The sequence below is a fragment of the Petromyzon marinus genome, chromosome 38, assembly GCF_048934315.1.
Source record: "Petromyzon marinus isolate PM22_M1 ecotype Great Lakes invasive population chromosome 38, UKy_Petmar_22M1.pri1.0, whole genome shotgun sequence".
Taxonomy (NCBI): Eukaryota; Metazoa; Chordata; class Hyperoartia; order Petromyzontiformes; family Petromyzontidae; genus Petromyzon; species Petromyzon marinus.
The window spans coordinates 9,938,628-9,959,319 of record NC_133704.1 but is presented as its reverse complement, the minus strand read 5'-3'; the positions used below and the strand labels follow the sequence as shown (position 1 = coordinate 9,959,319).

The 20,692-nt window shown below is 51.3% G+C and overlaps 1 protein-coding gene across 1 annotated transcript; it reads right to left on the bottom strand.

The window, feature by feature from the left end:
- Positions 1-406: 406 nt before the first annotated feature.
- Positions 407-19,655, bottom strand: DDX54 (DEAD-box helicase 54). The gene is made up of 21 exons (XM_076072470.1): positions 19,117-19,655; positions 17,996-18,116; positions 17,229-17,299; positions 16,067-16,255; positions 14,930-14,979; positions 14,176-14,217; positions 13,485-13,580; positions 12,978-13,099; positions 12,678-12,739; positions 11,483-11,614; positions 10,137-10,347; positions 9,664-9,819; positions 8,015-8,254; positions 6,830-6,903; positions 5,854-6,060; positions 4,105-4,253; positions 3,495-3,605; positions 2,563-2,670; positions 1,572-1,681; positions 673-963; positions 407-462 (listed from the first exon to the last, which is right to left on the bottom strand). Exons 1-21 carry the CDS (start codon positions 19,270-19,272, stop codon positions 407-409), a joined length of 2,754 nt encoding a protein of 917 aa, XP_075928585.1. The 5' UTR covers positions 19,273-19,655.
- Between the last annotated feature and the right edge of the window lie 1,037 nt (positions 19,656-20,692).

Here is a 20,692-nt window from a genome sequence, read left to right as displayed (position 1 = left end):
GTTAAGCTGTGCAAGCTGTAATTATTATTATTCTTGTGTACGTGCAGAGACTTTTGCAGTGTTGGGGCAGTGGTGGTGGGTGGGGAAAAAGATGGTGCTCTGCCAAAGCCTGCAAAAAAATCCCTCTTTGTGCAAGTTCCAAATGCTGGCTTTGTTAGTATTAGCTCGGCAGCCATCGTAGACTGGTAGCGTGCCTCCCAAAACCAAAATACGCAGCTACCGAGGCCAAGATGCGCCACTGTGGCCGATATGTTACCATCCTCACCTGGCATTGCATGTAAACGCTGTCGCACAATTTTCCCACCTGTCCTGCAAGCCGTCTGCACGACACGGGTAACAGAAGTGTGGCTTAAGGGCTGCAGCATGCCTCCGAACCGGCGAGTGCTCTGACGGTGCTCTCCGGAGGTCAGGGGTCGGAGCAAGTTTCCTCATCAATGCTTTTAGCTGTGGCTGAAGTTGGTACTGTGAATAACAAGACGTGGTCCACTCAGTCATTCGGAGTTAAGATTTTTTTATAACTCCGCATCAATTCACGTGCCACCCTTTCATTCGTCGGGATTCATCGCTTTCCCCCCGGCCCTCCCCTCCGGCCCCCCCCACGGCCTCCCCCACGGCCGCCCCCACGGCCTCCCCCACGGCCGCCCCCACGGCCTCCCCCACGGCCGCCCCCACGGCCGCCCCCACGGCCGCCCCCACGGCCGCCCCCTCTCCCCCCACCATGGCCTCCGAATCCACCCCCTTGGCCTCTTCGGCTGGCCTTCAACTTCTTCAGGCCACCGCTCTGCAGGAAGTCCATCTTCTCCTTCTTGCGCCGCGCCTTCAGGATCTGGTCGGGGTTCCGCAGCTCCGAGCGCACGCGCTGCTGCTTGCCGGCTCCGCCGCCGCCGCCGCGGCGAGAGGCCCCCGGGTGGCCCCCTCTGCCGGGGGGCCCGCCTCGGCCGTCCCTCCTCTTACCCCTTACGCCTGCGTGGAGAGAGAATGGGGCGGGGGCGGGGGGGGAGGGCACACGTGTGGCAACGCGCGTTTGTACGGACAAGCCGAAACCCAGGTTTCTCTCCCCACGCGCTGAGAGAGCGTTGGGAAATACTCATTTCCCTGATACGTTTCCGAGCTCTTGGTGGAAATTTCGGATTCCATTGACAGGGGGGCCAAGAGCATTTTCAGAACAATCACTGGTGAAGTTCCAAATCGGGGGTCAGTGAGAGTCGTTCAAACAAAACACTGCGTAAACATAAATGCCACCGTCCAGTGGTACATTCCGTACGCTGTAAGGTCGAGGCAACTAAGCTTTAAATATAAAAAATTCCGTCACCATCATGATCCTCCCCATGCCATGTCTATCCCCATGCCATGTCTACCCATCAGTCCTGCGATGCCACAAATCCACGTGGCTCCTGCACACATCTCTCCTCAGCGGTCACCTTCTCGGCTGGACGGACACAGAAGGGCTGCGCGCGAAACACTTTCAGCAGACGTGCGATGACAAAGTTCAAAGGGCGTGGGGGGAGGTGGGCATAAGGAAGAGGGTCAAGAGAATGAGGAAAGCCGGATCCTACACGCCAGTGCCACACCTCTCCACGCGCCGCCGCGTCCCCTCCTCCCACCGCCGCCGCCCTCCTCCTCGTCCTCGTCCTCCGAGACGCGATCGTCGATCCGGTTCTTCTTGCGCCACTCCGCGTAGCTGCTTGCGGGGTCAAGGCTCTCACAACACGGGCATGGACGTCGCTATTCCTAGGGGCAGGCGTTCTCCTGTGGCTACGAGGGCGGAGTACCGTCAGAAACGAACGTTTACATTTTGATTTAAATTTTTTGCCTCAGACTCGCGTCGTGGGGTGAAGTCACACTTTCCCGACACGCTTTCGGTAAGCGGAGAGTGAGCTCACGTAGGTGAACTTGGGACTCCCTTGCATACTAAAATGTCCCACTCCCCTCAAGGGGTCCTTCACAATTAAATCTTTACATAAATATCGCCAGAAAGTTGATGCCACAGAACTACAAAGAGGGAGGCACTTAAGCTAGGCCTCTTACCCAACATTAGATTGCACTTCCTTAATTTCGGAGTGCAAGATGTCTCGACAAGACAAATCTGCGTGACACGTCAAGTTCTGTCGCGACTTGACGACGTGTACAGAGTGAACCAAAAAAAAGTCCCCGATGTTTTTTCGCTTTTTTGTATTTTTCCAAATTCTATTCCGACCGTGCTCCACGTGTAGAGAACCCACAGAAACTGATATCTGAGAACTACTTCTGAGATTCCTGCAAGCGACCTTTTTTTTATTTAAACAAGACTAAGGGGAGGCGAATTTCTCAAAAACTTTGGTGTAAGGCGGTCAAAGGAGTAAGTAAAATCTGACCTGGAATGTAGCCAAATTAAGTTAAAAACCATAACCTGATGCTTTATTTGTGCAGCCTTTGGTGACTGAGCCAAAACCATCAACTCTCTAACCACAAGGTGGCTGGAACCCGGGTTCTAACCCAGGATAGGTGTCAGCGGTTTCCGGATCTGAGCGCTCCGAGCCCTGAGCCACATCTCTTCAATTTCCAGCACAGATAACAGGATACAAGTTGGTCTTGTACGAGGCGGAGATGTACTGCCCGCTCTCCGTTTTAATTTTCTTTTTGCCTTCCTTGTTGCCGGAGTCGCGCACAAAGCGCTTCCTCTTTCTGTCCCTGCGCGACACGCACACACACGCGAGACAGAGAGAGAGTTTAAAAAGAGAATTGCTCACAATGAAACATCGGACGGAATCGCCTTTCCGGGAAAGACATGTGTACAGATGCATCGCTGGAGCACATTACGTTAACGACAGCAGCCTTGGCGGTCCTAACGGACATGACCACGTGCGCAAACCATAATTGATGATAATAATTTTCAAAACGTTCAGCCTTTGTCAATCTACTGCTGAATGAGGGCCTCGCCACACTGTGTGGGTTATCTGAGGCATAGTTCACCGCGCTGGACAGTGCCGGTTTGTGTCGGTGGAGAGCAAAGACAGGGGCATGGCACGACAATTGATTTTGCTGCAATGCCCCCTAGTGGCCATCACGCAGCCCCAACAGAATCCCAAATTTGAGCGCTGCAGGAGGCAGCCAAGTACAGAAGTCACTCAATCAGGTGAACAGGGGACACAGTCTGCTCAGATACACAGACAAGACAAAGATCCCCCGTATAGCCTTAACAGACTCTTGGGGCAAGATCTGTTAGCAAGCACCTATGAAGGCCGGCACGGCACACGAGGGGGTGGGTGGCCAGCACCACGCCCAGCCGCCTTTGTCTCCCCAGTGGTGATGCTTACAGATTGCACCAGGTACACATTTGAGGCCGAGTCGACCTAGGGTAGTCCCCAGGACCAGTTCAAATAATCGTCACACGGGCGTTGACGGCGAGCGGGAATTGAACTCGGACCGCCGGGTTCGTAGCGCAGCGTAGCGCTAACCGCGATACTACCAGCTTGTGCTCAAATGCACAAGCTGTGTCACACGTGCACACGGACCATCGCATGAGCTGCTTGTTCTTGTCCAGGTCCCGCGTGTCGTCGCCCATGAGATCCAGCACAGCCCCGGACGCCTGCTGTTCAAACGCCGTGTTCCCATTCATGCTCAACCTGCACACTCCCGTCACACGCGCGCACAGCACTGGTTACGCATGCCTACCACAACACGTGCACGCGGCACAGCACGCACCGCGTACAATCACCTACCTACGAGTGCACCGCCATCACACTCTTGCCATACCCGTACCACAATGGTTACACTCGGTGGAGGGTACACAGCGTGCACCGCACACAACTACACGTGCACCGCGCACAACTACACGTGCACCGCGCACAACGGCACAAAACGCAACACACTTGTGTACAAACAGGACAGCGTGCACAGTATAAAAAACAAAGACAAAGATTCACCCCCCCCCCACCCCCAACCGTGCTAATTGGAGGGCGCGTCGGAGAGTAAACGCACAACATTCTCAAATCGAGCACGACGTTTCGCTGGCGATTACAGCAGGTTTCAACGGGCGACGGTCGGCATAAATCCACAACCCTCTCCTGCATGCTGCGACGCATCACTCCGTGTGTGTGTGTGTGCGTGTTCTGCACGCCGCACCCCCTCTCAGAGTTGGCGTCTTTCGACTGGTACGGGATGTAGAATTCTTCGTCCTTGGCAGTGTCCACTTTTTTGCGCTTCCCCTTGTCGGGATCGCCGTCCGATTGGGGACGTTTCCGCTTCCGTCCCACGACCTCGGAGAACACCGCCTGCGCGGCGGTCACGGCGGGCGGGGGGGGCATCGGGTTAAAAAAACACGCGGTGGGAAAATCGACAAGTTAAAACCGCCGCCCAGGGGTCAATGCGGCCCCGCAGTCGTTTCCGGCGACAATAAAACAACTTAACCACACGGTCGTGGGAAGTCAACAACGGCCGTGCTACAAAGTGACCCGCCCCCCCCCCCCCCCCCTTCTAACCACGGACATGCGCCAATGTCACGGCCGCCTCGTGGCTGTCGGAAATAGGCGAGTGCTGCCCAGTTCATATTCTTGGTTCTTTTGGGTAAAGTCACGTAGAAGGGAAATAATAGTAATAAAATAAAACAATAAAATTCTTTGCTTTGGTTTTCACACCTGACGATGATTGCTTGTGTTGCAATCGAAACGTCGAGATAATTTTATTGTTTTATTTATTTTATTATTTCCCCTCTCTATGTGGTGACTTTAGCGAAAGAACCAAGAATATGAATCCCTGCAGTCACGAAAGCTTCAAATCGAAATGCTGCCAAGTTATTCGTTTGAGCAGGGAGACCGCGCCCCCACCACCCCCCCGCCCCCTTGATTTGTTTAAACTTTAGAAATGATTGAGGTATTGCCCTTACAGAGCAGACAGGGAAGAAATCCGGGGAGTGGTCAAGTCGTGGATAGATTCATCTACGTATGTTGAACTTCCTGTGCAAGCACCATACGTGGCCGCACCATGCCAAGTGACACCTCATCTTTGATGTTAGCGACCGATTCCAAGGTGCTTTGCAGCAATTTCCACTGCTATTCAGTGGCCTAAAATATGGCTCTAGGGTTTGGTGTTACTTGTTATTCATGTAGTTGTTAAAAATTCGGTCACAGTCCCTATGATCACTGTTACATTGCATTTATGGCTTTTATTTTGGTGATTTTCAAAAAGTTTTTTTGGTTTGGCCATGTTTTTGTTTATTGTAGTACGGAGTTAGACTGATGTCCTTAATCTAAGTTTTCTTGTGGTTGTTGTTGTTGTTGTTTGACTTGCATCCCACGGGGATTTTTGCACACAGCGTTGGTGTACGGTGCTATTTCAGGAATATTTTTTCCCTGGATTTTCTGTTTGCACAGTCACATTAAGATCTTTTCTTGTTCACGTTTTTGTTTTTTGTTTGTTGCGGTTGCACCAGATTCAAGAGCCGAATGGCTCACAGGGCCATACCAAATAAATGGAACTATGAACTATGAATTGTAAAATGGTACGTAGGACGATCGCGGTTGAGATAAAGAGTGGGGGGTTATTCACAGTGCTGGTGTAGCTACGGGGATGGGAGAACAGGCGGGAGAGTTTAAGGAGGGGTTGGAGTAGTTCTCTTCTTAGCCGGGGGGGGGGGGCGGAGGCAAGGATTAGCAGGGGTAGTGATAGGGGTAGTGATAGGGGTAGTGACAGTGAGAGGGGTAGTGATAGTGGTTGTGGTAGGCCTGTCCGTAGCTGGGTGGGGAGGGGGGGGGGGTCTGGGTAAGGGAAGTATCAGCAGCAAGGATGGGCAAGGCGGAAGAGAATAGTCACAAGCAAGTACGGATCCCCGCTGATACGCGGTTAAAACACAACACGCTGTTATTCATTCCGTACGTCAAGCGCCTCTTCCGTCTCCTCCTCGTTGGCGGCAGCGACGCGGCGCTGCGGTTCCGGGCCGCCCTCGTGCGCGGACGCCGCCGCCGCCACCTTCTCCTGCAGGGCCTGGCGGTGGTAGCCGATGGCTCGGCCGTGCTTGGCCCGCTTGGCCCTCATGATTTCGCTCGCCACCGTCTTCTTCGTGGCGTTGATCTCGAATATGGTCTGCGGGACGCCGAAAGCACAGCGGGGCGAATGATCTCAAGGAATCGACGGTGGATGTGCGATTCGTTAACCAGATTTGGTGACTCTTAAGCTGCGACAGGCTTTTAACCGTGATAGGCCTCCGTTGGCATTCCCTGTAAATATTCGCTCGAAGCACGAATCGAATTATCGTCACAATTTGGTGTTGTGATTTAGACTTGTGAACACGTCTGTTGTGGTACAGCGGCCTCTCGTGGTGGTAGGAATCACAAACATAATATATAAATGACAAAGTATTCAAATAAAAAAATGAACGTTTACACAAGGCAATGCTCATATCTTGAGCTTAATAATCAATCATGACTTAAAGCTTTCGTGACTGCACGAATTCTTATTCTTTGGGTCTTTCGGTAAAGTCGCATAGATGGGTTCAAAGAAAATGACAAAAAAAACTACGACGTTTCGATCGCAACACAAGCGGCCGTCATCAGGAAGACGAACTCTTGTGTTGCCATCGAAACGTCGTAGTTTTTTTGTTATTTTCTTTCAACCTATCTACGTGACTATACCGAAAGACCCAAAGAATATTTTTTTATAATAAATTTCAATGGATTAAGCAATGCAACGCATTACACTTAACAATAACAAAAAGACTTATTAATCGACGTTTGAAAAGGCAATCACCCTACAAGCACCCCCTACGTCATGCGTCGCGTAACAAGCGCGTTGAGCGTCTCCGTGCGAATCACACGGAATCAACAACGCACGCCAATCGTCAAGTGAGACTCACGGCCTTGGACTTGTAGTTCTTGATTTCATCGACGATTTTCAGCCTCTCGTGCTCATTCTGCTCCAGGATCTCGGCTGGGAAAACAGAGCGGCGGCGGCGGCGTTCCCGATCGTTAGGAATGTCTCATTGTGCAAGCGGCAACTCGCCAGGACACGCAACAACACGAACCATAAACGCAAAGGCACACGACCTCCGTTCAGCCCCGATAGGATGGGGGGGGGGGTGGCCTTCTAGCGAATTGCACTGCCTAGAGCCATAGACTACGAAGAAGCCTCTGGCAAATGACACACGAGGAGATGGTGCGAGTGGATATGGCGCTCTTGATTGCCTTTGAACATTCCGATTGAATACTGGAAAAATGTGAAAAAGAGCTTCGTAGCTTTGTCGGATTCCTCCAGTATAAATATTCTGATCCTGACAAGCGGGAAGGCAGTCGCGCGCCGAGCCCAAGCTCTGCGTTCCTCTATATATTAAGGTGGTGTAGCTACATTAATGAGTGCTCACCTGTGGGAGGAAACCGCATGGAAAAAACCCACACGTGCAAGGGGGAAACACTCTATCCCATAGAGACTGAACAAGTGGAGTCCACACACTCGCTGTTACTGCCCAATTCTGACAAACAACACTGCCGGGGACTTTGTTTTGAGTTGAACAAGCCCCAGCTATGGGTACTCAACAAGCGATTTCCCACTCGGTTGAGCGTGGGTGTCTGCCATTCCTTGTTAACATCGCAGAGCCAGCAGTGGCGACTTCTCTACAAAGTGCCACTCGTTTTTATTGATCACGGACAGATGAAGAATCGAGTTGATTCCTCACTGGGATTGTAGCTTGCAACCTTCCGATTCAAAGCCGTCGTGCCCTCTACAGCTGCACCACCGAGACAGATTTGGCGGATAAAATTGTGTGTTACTGTACCTCTCAAAAACAAAGAAAATAATGCTCGTCTGGAAGAATACTTCAAAGATAGTGAGAGAGGTCCTGCAATCTAAGTTCCATTTAGCAATGGGTCATGTGACTCGCGTAGATTCGTCCAAAATGGACGAAACCTGGAATTAATCTATGTATACATAAACAATTAATGACAACCACGGAAACATCAAGGACGTTAAGCGAGCCCAAAGGCCGTGGGTGGTAGTAGCAGTAAAAGGATGACACGGGAGCGAATGAAAGGCGTCGGGGGCTCACAGTAGAGCGGGTGGACGGGCAAGGACGCCATCTTGAGGGCCCGGGCTCGTTTGATGGACTCGGAGGAGGGCGCCGGCCGCGTTCGGGCGTAGTGCTGGAACGCGTTCTCGGCGACGTGCTGCAGCGAGCTCAGCTCCAGCGAGGAGTCGTGCTGGGCCCGCAGCAGCGTCTCCTCGTCGTCCAGCACGCACTGCGGCACGCGGCCGAGCAGCCCGTCCGTGTCGGCCGCCGCCGCTCCTCCTGCGTTGGCGTGCACGGCGGGAGGGTGGGAGGGTGGGAGGGTGGGAGGGTGGGAGGGTGGGAGGGGGGGAGGGTGGGAGGGGGGGTCATGACGCGCGCTGGGACCAGCGGTTGGCGACGCGGCCGAGCGGCGGCCCGCGGGCGAGAGCTACGGAGGGGGGGCGGTTCGTGAACCCCGGCGGGCCGGCCCGGTTAATGCTGCCCGCGTAAATGACCGCGGACGCGTGGGCGAATGATTCGAAGCGGATGTCTAAAGATCTCGAGAAAATATTCGAGAGAGAGTAGGCCATGCGCGTCGGCCTTACGCTTCAAATTTAACAATTTTTGTAAGTTACTCGCAAATATAAATGGGAAAACAGCAAAGCAATATCACCCCCCCACTGGCAGACTTGTGCCCGTTTGCAGGCCGGTTCTGCGTACACCATGCGCCGCATCGGGCTAGCTGCCGCTGGGGGGGGGTGTCCCCCTTGGCTAGACTGCAGCAGGGCGCTGCAATGGTTGTATGTATGCATGCATCTTGAACTTCTTTTTAGCCAACCGTGCTAATCGGAGGTGCGGGAAATGGTTGGGATGAGATGCGATGCAGCAAGGCACTTGGGAGTTGCCGAGGCATGTCAGCAAGAGCACTACACATGCAAATCATTACCCTGACGACGCACACAGAAAGACACCATTCAGAGACACGCGCACAGAATACACAGGCAATCCCCGTGGAGCTTTCGGAGCAAGGGCTCTGAGCAAACAACTTGGGAGACCGGCACAGTGCCCAAGGGGGGCAAGCACTGTGCCCAGCCACCTTTGCATCTCCATTGCTGATGTTTACATAGAACAACAAATGCTCATTCAGGGCCGAGTCCACTCATGGTAGAGCCAGGACCAGTTGAGATATCACTCGCCACCGACGCCCACCATTGTAGGGACTCGAACTCGGGTGTGGTGGGTTCGTAACATAGTGCGTCACCCGCTCCACCCCAACGTGTATACGCAGTACATATAAAAACACACACACACACACACGCACTATAACTATAAACTATTCATAATTTACCAGGTAAGGCCCACTGATATATATAGTTATTTTTCAGTAGCGACCTGGCTATCACAAATGACAGCTCAACGAAGTGGCTTGTCATCAACATCATCATTATCACGGGGAAACTTACAGCAGCCGAATACTCTTGAAACGCGTGACTGTTGATTCTGAATGCGGAGGGGGAACAAAAACGGAGAAGAATCCACGCAACTCAAGCGCGCTGTTAACACCACGTCCCCCGTTTATGGCAGGCGGCGGCATCATGGCTTTCATTGGCAAGCCCAGCGAAGGCTGCCGACGATGATGACGAGCGGCGGGGGGGGTTTGAGGTTCCGCGTCCTCGTGAACGCAGCCGACGCACGGGAGGGCCTCTTACCCGCTTCGTTGGCGGCGGCGGCGGCGGCGGCGGCCGCAGTGGCGGGGAAGCGCAGGGGTCGCCCGAGGAAGAGGTGGAGGTCGATAACGAAGGGCATCTCGTCCGGTGCCACCAGGGAGTACGCCGTGCCAGAGCGACCGGCGCGCGCCACGCGGCCTGAATCGCAGGGCACAAAGATCCTCGGTTTAACACCACGTAAGGCTTCCGCGACCAATATCATCCATGATATGGGTTTCTTTGGGCTAGGTCGCGTAAATGAGTTTGTCGTTAAAAGCCGCCGCCACCACCCGACACAGCCAATCAGTGGGGTTTGTCACGTAAACAGAACGTGGCCAATTCGTTACTAGTACAGCAAACACCGGTGCGTTGGGAGTGCAAATCCACATTTACAATCCAAGTACGACATTTCGCCGGTAATTACAACTAGCCGCCTCATCAAAATTTGCAACACGAATCCCCGCCCCACCACTCACCGACGCGATGAATGAAGAGTTTGGGCTTCCCCGGGAAGTTGTAGTTGATGACGTTGTCCAGCATGGGGATGTCGATGCCACGGGCGGCGACGTCCGTCACGATCAGCAGCATGGTCTTCTTGTGCACGAACTTGCCCACGTTGATCTTGCGCTCCGTTTGGTCGAGGGCGCTGTAGATGTACGCGCAGCTCATGCCCGCCTGGCTCACCAGCTGGGCACGCGCACGGCGAGCGCGCACACAAGTGGATACGGGCACAAACGCACGAGAGCCACACCATGTCACCAAAATTATTTTAACTTGACCAGGTAAGGCGCACTGAGCCATAGTTAGTTTAACACGTAGGCTTTCGCGACCAATATTATTCATAATAAAGGTTTTTTTGGGGTTAGATCGCGTTTATTTATAAATGTGTCGTAACCCTCCACCACCCGACACGGCCAATCAGCAAAAAAAGTGTCACGTTGACAAAAGACAAATAATTCACTACTTCAGCCCACCGGTGTGTTGAAGAGTTAATCCACATTTACAGTTTGAGTACGACGTTTCGCTGGTAAATACTTCCAGCATCATCGGGCAATTCGCCAGAATGGTAAAGCCCTCGCTTGCTCCCGGTTTTATATAGAGCAGCAGGGTGACGTCATCACTTAACTCATCAGGTGCAGTGATTAGAGGCGGAGGGGGGGTAATGTAATTATATAATCAATTAGTAATCAGTCATTGGTTATGATTAGTAATGAGTTGTAGATTAGTAATTCTTTAAATCAAAATGTAATGTGTATTATTTAATAATACGCTTCCAGGCCGCACTTATTATGAGCCATAGTTCTTTTTCAGAAGCGACCTGGCCACAAATGACAGCTTAACGAAGTGGCTTATCAGCACGTGGACATTCATAGCAGCCAAATACTCTTTAACGCACGTTTCTAAATGTGGAGGGAAAAAACCGGAGGCACAAGACAAAGATCCCACGTATAGCCTTCAACAGACTGTTGGGGCAAGGTGATTGGTCACCTTTGTTTTGCCAAGTGGTGATGTTTCCACACCGCAGCAGACCTCCCCTAGAGCCTCCCCGGGGTCGACTCGGCCCCCAAACGAGTACCCGGTGCGATGAGCAAACATCGCCACTCAGTAGACAAAGGCGGCCGGGGTGTGGTGCTGGCCTCCCACTCGCTCGTGTGCCCTGCCGGCCTTCATAGGTGCCCGTTAACAGCACGGCAGTCAAAACAAATCCGTTCAGGCTACACGGGCGATCTTTATCTTAGCATCTGCGAATACGCGTCTATGTTGATGATTGTTACTCGTGCGCGCGCGCGCGTCTTTGTGTGCGCGTCGACGATAGCGATACCTCTCGCAGGTACTCCACGTGGTGCTTGGTGGCGACGAACACGACCGTCTGCTCGTGCGGCTTGACCACGGTGCGCAGGAGGTGCAGCAGCACGCATGGCTTGTCGTCCGCGCGCGAGCACATGAACGCCAGCTGGTACACGCACGCACGCACGCACGCGCTATGTTCATACGACGATCCCCCGCACGGCCTCGCACGACTATTGGGGAAGGTGCCGTGAGTTGAGCGCCTGTTGCTATCCCGAGTTTATTTGTTTACCCAGGAAAGCTTCACCGAAAGACTCAACTCTTTTTCAGGCGGGTCCTGCCCAAGTTTTCACAGCAGTGGGGTCGATGTTGCGATGCGTGCAATCCCAATAAAGTCATTTTCAGGGTGCCTTTCGGTATTGTGATGTTTGGCCAATACCAGCTTCACTTTACGAGGTTGTTTTTGGCTATGGGAGGAAACCACGCAACCGGAAGCAAACTCATGCAAAACTAGCGGGGGGGCGGTGGGTAATGTACAAACTCCACACAGAAAGGCACCAGAGTTAGGAATCCAACCCAGGGCTTTCTTACCGAGGCGCAAGTGTACCCACTGCACCAACCCGCCGACCTATTAAAGTTGACGTGACGCATGAAGGAGCGGTGTGTGCCCAGCGCCAGGCTTGGCCACGCATCGCGCCGCGTGCTCATTAAAGGGCGAGTCGACGACCGAGAGACCCCCATGGCCACAGAGCTACGCTGCTGCTGCGGCGTTTGCCGTGAGACAAAAGCCGCCGTTCCCACACGTATCACACAGACAAAGATGCCCCGTGTAGCCTTAACAGACTTTTCGGGCAAGTGCTGTTAAGCGAGCACCTATGAAGCCCGGAACAGCACACGAGGGGGTGGGTGGCCAGCACCACGCCCGGCTGCCTTTGTCTCCATAATATCGATATTTACACATAGCACCATGTACTCATTTGAGGCCGAGTCGACCTAGGGGAGGCCCAGGACCGGTTTAGATAATTGTCATCGGTGTTGGCCGTGAGCAGGAATCGGAACTCGGGTCGCCGACTGCTCCCCAACTTATCATGCACAGGTGCACACACACACACACACAAACATTCACCCAATGCCTGCGGCTGCCCAAGAGACACCTCGTGATACACATCCGCAAGCTCAGGAGCGATCGAGTTGTGAGACACGGCCGCCCTCTCGTGGCACTGACCCACCTTGAGCTGGTCACTCAGCTTGGAGTCGACGTCCAGACGAATCAGCACTGGGTCACTCAAGCCTGGAGCCGGGGGGACAACAGCAGCGGTTAGACCAGTCGTCGCAGCGACAGCTCGTCGTAAAATATCTCAAGCGAACAAATCGTGGAACTAAAAGGGGAAAGCACGACTGGCATCCAACGGAGACGAAAGCGGAGCGTAAAAAATAACGATGGTGGACGACTACGAATTTGGTTGAAACGGGAGTTACGTGGCGACCCCCCCCCCGCCCCCCTTAACCTTGCAACCGCGCGCGCTCACCTGCACGGGCGAACTCCACGAGCTGCTTGGGCAGCGTGGCGGAGAAGAGCAGGGTCTGGCGCGAGTCGGGGAGCCGGCGGATGATCTCCGTCAGCTGCTCGGCGAAGCCCATCTCGAACAGCCTGCGGGCGGGCGGGCGTGGCACGCACGCGAGGGTGGTCAGGGGCACGCCCGCGGGCGTCTCGCACGTTATCCCGCCACGGTGGCCGGGAGATGTTGACGACCTCGCCTGGTTTTGCGGGAGGTCGCGATTTCCAATCCAGACCCCGACGCCTGCTGTGTGTTTGGAGTTTGCATCTCTCTCTCTCCCCCCCCCGTGGTCCCGTGAATTTTACACGTACGCACGCCATCGGAATGGGAAAGGGTTAATTGCCGAGCGGGACCGGGTTTGAAATCGCCGTCCGCCTGGCCTGGCGAGGTCACTTGGATCCCGGCGGGCGTCCGGTAACGCGCCCCTGGCAGCCCCGCCCCGCCCCTCCGTGGCAATCAAAGCTGCGCGTCTCTCACCTGTCGGCCTCGTCGAACACGACGTACTCCATCGCCTGCAGCTTCAGGTTCATCTCCACCACCACGTGCATGAGACGGCCGGGCGTCCCGATGATGCTGCCCAGGTGCGGCGAGGAGACAAGGGAGGAAGGGAACTTTCTTCAATTTCAAACGATAACTGGATTTTACTTATGTTAGTACCTTAGTAGCTCTCTCTCCAGTCCTCCACAAAATGTATTCATAGCCCAATCTAAACTTTCACATTTGTTCATCCACAGCCATACATTATGGCAAGATGTATCGTCTTGGGTTCAGCATTGTTACAGAGCAATTTGTCACCAATGATTTACTGATTGGTATGTATGGTGAACTTCTTTTGCACCGTACGTAGCCCCCCGTATTAATCTAAGTATTCCATTAATGTCATCAGGAGAGCGGGTAAGTACTGTAAACGATACATGCGTTAAATCGTGTAAATGAGTTACGTCAGATTGGCATTGTGTGCAATTAGTCCCCCTGTGACTGCCAGTACCATTCTACAACTTAGAAAATAAATCACGGCTTTACCTATTTACTGCTTTGATAAACTCTCGACAACAGGCAACCAGGTGACTCCGAAGGCTTTGGAGCAGCTCGGATTAAATTATTTTGAACAAAAATGCGTACGGGACCGACAAATTGCCAACAACGCGTCACGTAAAGCTTGGCTCACATGTCGGGGTTCTCATGCAGGGCAGCAAACTGGTCTTCCATCCTGAAAGGACACACGTACGTCATTGAAATAAATAAAACGTGTGCTGATATAAATTTGCAACTTAAGTAATCAAGACCGCTGAAATAAAAAAAAAGTCAGAGCAACAAAAAACACTCGCAGGAGGTCACTGCGTGGCACTGCCATCATTTAATTTGGAGCATTGTCATTAAACAACAATAAAAGTGATATAATCTCGGGCCAAACACGCCGAGTTGAAAACACATCCGTCACAGCAAGGCAGGTTGGCTATTTATTACGGGAAATAACTGACGTAAATTTGTAATCAATGACATCAAGGCAAAGTAAAACTTAATGAAAATGTGAAAGTGACTCCCCTTTTCCAATAAGCATGGAATCATCTCCTTTCATGGCAGTGGAGGAAATTCCACATTCATGAGACAAGAGCCTGTTTTTTTCCACATAGTCCATGAACCAACACCAGATATTTCACTTGTCAGCACCACCTGAGGTGGCTTAACTTTAGTTGTTGCACAATCCTTACGTAGCTAATAACAGTGAATTAAGTGATAACCACTTGAAATAAAAAAATACATCGGTAAAACTAAGGATACCCGAGTTGGTACCAATTTCTGCTCTGGCCCATGGACTAACAGGACGGGTGAGGACCATGGCAGTAAATCCCGCTACAGGAGGCATTTTTGCCGGTGGGTGCTACGAGTGTTGGGCATGCGTGCCCGTGCCATACGCTGACCTGTCTCCTCCGAGGATGAGGGCGGTCTTCAGCCCGGTGTGCTTCCCCAGCTGTGGAAACGCAAAAGCGAAGCAGAAATGCCACCACACCCTTCCCCGGTTCAACTTAGGCTTTTCGAGGTGGCGAGGAGCGCGAGGGCGTGGGACACGCGGACGGCATTCACGGCGATCGTCGGCTCCACAAACAGAAATATTATTTATGGGAACGTTGAACTAAACCACAGTAGACTCTCCATTATCGTGGATAATTCAAAAATATCCATGTTTCGTGGACCCCTATGCCAAAAACCACGAATATAGGGATAAATTATGTTGAAGTTATGAAAAGTGAGTTTGGCTAATGAACAAAACCAGAATTTTTAGGAAAGAATCGACCAGTCGATGCGCATGCTCAGTGACAACACTTTCCTGCTCCCCTGCAGAAGACTCAGCCCACTAAGTGGACAGCAGCAGAGCCACGCCAATCACCATCAATCAAACTCTGGCCACTGTTATAAAGATATGCAACTACTGGACTGTAGTTGAATATCCCGAGCACACATATTTGTTCGGTTTAAGCACATGACTTGTAATAAAATTTCCAATAATAACAACGCGTAAATTTTTTTAGATTATGAATTTGGGCTCAAGGGAAAAATCCATGAGTTATTAATTTATGTCAAAATATCAGGTGTGCGGTTAATTCGCAAATCGGAAAAAACCGCACGCGAATAATCAAGAGTCCACTGTATACAAGTGACTACAAAAAAGCAGAGTGTAATGTAGGTCATATACGACATTTTTTACGTAATAATAATAATCCACTGCAGCACGAGGGCCTCCTTGCACCTCGTGGGTCGCTGGCGTTGATGTTACCATGCTGGTCAAGTGCTCAATTACCCCGTCCTAAATAAGCCAGACGTTCCAGGCATGTGACTGCGGATTGACTGTAACTACGTACCGCCTTAAAGATAAAAAGCGCTGCATGCTTACGGGTACCATTTCATGTGATCCTGCCACAACTGTTTTTTAAAATTATCGTAAAGACTGAGCACGTGAGGCAACGGCGCTCTCGTGGCGCATTCGCAGAGTTGCCAGAGCGTGCATTAGCGCAAAGGAAACAAAGCGACCGCCGCGCGGCCCCCGGTGTGACGCGCACCTCCTTGGTGAACTTGCTCGTCTGCAGGGCGAGCTCGCGCGTGGGCGAGAGCACGAGGGCGCGAGCGCCCGCCTGGGCGCTGCGCGCGTGCAGGCGCTCGAACATGGGCACGAGGAACGCGGCCGTCTTTCCGCTGCCCGTGCGCGCCATGGCCACCACATCGCGGCCCTCCAAGATCACGGGGATACACTGCGCGGGGAGGAACGGCACCCACAGCTGTTTACGCTTCCCGCAACAACAACAACAACCGCCACAGCCACCACATCGCGGCCCTCCAAGATCACGGGGATACACTGCGCGGGGAGAAATAGCACCACCGCTGTTTATGCTTATGAAACAATAATCGCCATTCTCCACGAAGTGGCGACGACGTCACCATGGCGCTTGTGCCAGGCGCTATGCACTTTAAGGCCGCATGCACACACATGATTGAGAGACCGGGGGGACACCTCGAGCTTTTTAAGCACCAATTTTCCTGTCAGGCCAAATCATAAAATATGGGATTAGTCAGTGGTGTACTCGATAAAAACAATCTAAGGAACACTGTTCTTTGTTAAAATTGCACTTGTAACTGAAAAATATATAATAGGCTAACATTTCAATAGACCTTTTCAGAGCAGAATAAGGTTGTAAAATATCACCAATGTGACCATCCAATGGTACGTCAGACAATGTTTCTCTCTTTCTATAGCTACAAAGGACCTTTCCCTCTCGTGCTGCAATTCTGCATAATTATATCCCTGTCACAAGACAGTGTTACTGATGTAGAAGATGAGTTATTTTTTTTTGGGTTACGATAACATTCTTAAGCGGGATGAAACCCCGATGAGATACAGGAATCGTGTTATTTGTGGTGCTTCAGATGTAATACAGAACACGCATTGTGTATTTGCTACAGAATACAAAAGCCAATTAATGGTCAACAAGTGGTGTTTTGTATGGGACACCTCAGTGCAATAAAATATAAATCAATTATTAAGTCCTATATGAAAGGCTGTTAAAATATTTACATAATCATAAAGGGGACCTGACTGTAAACAATCATTAGACTGAACGTCTGTGAAAGAGTGCTTTATAGCTCATTAGATTCCTCCAGCATAAATATTCTGATATGGAATTAACTGCACAGACATTCCAACTTCAACCTGGAGGTGCGACTCACTTTTCTTTGGATCGGTGTAGGGACTTTGTAGCCTTTTCCCATGACCCCTTTGAACACTGGGTAGCTGAGTCCTGCAAAAGGGGAAAATAATTTAGTAAAATTCTCCAATTGGTTTAGAACACAAACAAAATAATGACGAACCATTCATCAACACCATTCATCCCAAATTCCATCAACGAGTGTTTATTACATTGGGGGAAACTGGTACAGTTGTATAGAATGCATGCATAGCTTTGCACAGTTAAGATTTGAAAATACACTGAGGATCTGCAATCTCCTGCTCCTCTCGAACCGTACGTAGCCAACCGTGCTAATTGGAGGTGCACACCGCTATCACACTTATATCACTGTTTAATAGAATTGCAAGAAACTCAACGAACCAACTCTGACATACAGCAAAAGTAAACCGTTCTCAAAATGTCACGGTAGTTATGGCATTTAAAATACATTAAAATAACCATAAATATATACTTCTCCACAAATCTGTCTGTCGCCTGATGAAGCGAGTTGCAATTACTGGCGAAATGTCGTACTCGGATTGTAAATGTTGTGGCTTGGATCTGCAACACAGCGGTGTTGCTGTACTAGTAACGAATTGGCCACGTTCTGTTTATGTGACAAACCTTGCTAATTGGCTGTGTCGGGGTGGTGGCGGGTTTAACGACAACATGAATATATTTACGCGATCTAACCCAAAAAAAACCTGTATTGTGGATGAAATTGGTCTCGGAAACCTCCTAAACGGTGGCTATTTGTTATTCACTCACCCATGGACTGGAAGCCTCCAGACTTCTTCTTCTTGCAGTTCTGCTGCTTGACAAGCTCGCGCGTGTTGAGCTCCGTATCAGAGGCATCTTCGCTGGGGAAACTCAAATGCTTTACGCTCCCCTAAAGAACAGAAATGCAAAACGCATTAAGCAGCAAGTTAAGCCTGTGCGTTTTGGGTTTTTTTTTGTATCAGACAACATTGCTCATTGACAAATTGTGATTTAGAGTGAGCATTCAGAAGCGTAATGCATCAGAGGGAACCTGTCAGTTGATCTGTTTTTGATCTGTTTTTCATGGAACAACAACAGCCCCGTACAGAACGCGAGCGGTGAGTGGGGGGGGAGTTGATTCGTAATTATTAATTAGAACATAGGAGCCGAGCAAGACGATCTTGGTACTTGAGTATTCGCCTGGTTTACCAAAAACAATATTTATATTTAAAGAGTGTATTCTACCGTTTCATCGCAGAACGAGCGCAAGTGCAAATTGGCTGCTACATATGGTGCGCTGAAAGAGCTGCATGAAGCCGATGGCCACTCTGGGGCGTGCAGCACGTGCGTGGAGTCTGACGGCAGAACCCAAGCTGATGGGTCCTCTGCGACCGTATAACAGAGCTCACGAGGCGCCTGAAATGAACACAAGCAATGCACGAACTTTCGAACGCTACAAGCTGAAAGCAGCACAACACGGAGAGGCACGGCGAGCGCGAAGATCAGCACAGCCTGATGGAATCAAGCGTGATGGTCCCTGATCTCATGAGATGGACACAAACACAAGGGCTCTTGATACCGGTAGAGTATATACCGTCTGAGACCGTTTCAAGCACGAAGACTCGCAAGTTGGGCGACCCTCTGAAATATCACCCCGACACCAACAAGTGACCAAAGAAATCGTCCGTTACTCGTGGGGCCACGTTTTGCTACTCCCAGCTCGCCTACACCCGGCCGCCAGTTTACGAGCGCGGCGAGGACCAGGCGAGGCCCAGGGGGGAGCACAGAGCGCGACAAGGCCCAGGGGGAGCGCGACGAGGCCCACGGAGGAAGTGCGGCGAGGCCCTAGGCCCAGGGGGAGCGCGGCGAGGCGAGGCCCAGGGGAGGCCTGAGGGGGGGGTGGCCCTTACCTTGCCGGGTACGCTCTCGGCCGGTACCAGCTGCGTGTCGTAGGAGTTCGACTCCGCGGCCTCGTCCTCGCTGTCCGCGTCGCGCCTCAGCGGCCGCCGGGGACCGCCACCCCGTCCGCCACGCCGCCCTCCACGCTGGCGCCGCTCTCTGTTCATCGCTCGCGGTCTGTTCACGCGCAACTTCGCGTGCGCGTGTACAGTGCTGTGATGCGACTTGTGCCTCGTGTGTGGGCGTATAATTACTTATGGATACACCGGCGCTCTTTGTATCTGCGTGCGTATTGTGCAGTATATGTGTGTTGTGTACGTGGACTTAATTGTGCGCAATTATTACTCGGGCTCGTTGTGAGAGAGGGGAAAAAAAATGATTCGCGGACCGAGTCAAGCGGCACGTGCACAGCTGGGCGCAGACATCTTGATCCGGAAGTGGCGTCACCGGCGAGCAATGCGCGAGCGACGTCATCGCCGCCGCACGTGGCGAGTTGCTCGCACGTGGCAACCACGTGCGGTGCCCGGCTCGCCGCACCAGGGGGCAGTGTACGGGCGATTGACACCAATCTGCTTACTCTTTGGTTCTTTCGGTAAAGTCACGTAGAATGAGAATAAAATAATAAGATAACACAATGAAATTCTCACGACGTTAAATCGAAATTTAACCGCTCAGCTTGTTGCGAGAGATTTCCCCGTCGGGTCCCCGTTGGGCCGCTGGTTTTTGATACCGGTAGACTGATGGCCTTAATCTTAGTTGTCTGGTGGTTGTTGTTGTTTGACTTGCATCCCACTGGGATTTTTGCACACAGCGTTGGTGTACGGTGCTATTTCAGGAATATTTTTATGTTTTTTTTCCCCTGGATTTTTTGTTTGCACAGTCACACATAGTCACTTTAAGATGTTTTCTTGTTCATGTTTTTTGTTTGTTGCGGTTGCACCCGATTCAAGAGCCGAATGGCTCACAGGGCTATACCAAATAAATGAACTATGGAACTAATACGTTACGACGACCCCATCGTAAGTCGAGTCTTAAAGAATGGTGATAATTTAGCAAAACAGAGCAATTTACAGTACCGTACTGCATAAACTATATACTGTATGTATTTATTAATTACAATACTGTATTGCGCAATAAAATGTAAAGTAAAAAAACAAGGTAAATTCTTAGCCTACCTATATGAACTGCAATTTCATGTAAAGTTGTTTCAGGAAACAATCCTATCTGCTATAAAAATATTTTAACATGCATTGAACGTATGTATCGTATCGTGGTAACCCTAAAATGAAATCGCTAAAGCTATGTATCATACACGCATTTAACGTATCGTAACGTATCATATTCTACTGTACTCACCAAGATTCTGTCCGTCGTCTGCATACTTGAACGATGTTAGGTTGCTGATGGCTACATTAACTTAGTTGTTGGAAGAGGAGGATGGCGATGATAAAGTTACAGTATCGTACCTCGTACGCTGCTGCGTTTGCCTGCCGCGCGAAATTAAAAATATTTTACAATTTTGTCAGCTCTAAATATCGTAAGTCGGACCATCGTAAGTCGGGGACACATCCCCCCCCCCAATATTCA

Bases quoted from the DNA above. Each gene is read 5' to 3' on its own strand.
- DDX54 (XM_076072470.1), bottom strand. From the start codon at position 19,272: ATGAACAGAGAGCGGCGCCAGCGTGGAGGGCGGCGTGGCGGACGGGGT. The intron at 18,117-19,116 runs GTAAGGGCCACC...TCTGTTCTTTAG, and splicing joins CCGAGAGCGTACCCGGCAAG to GGGAGCGTAAAGCATTTGAG. The intron at 463-672 runs GTGGGGGCGGCC...TGTTATTCACAG, and splicing joins GGGCGGCCGTGGGGGCGGCC to TACCAACTTCAGCCACAGCT.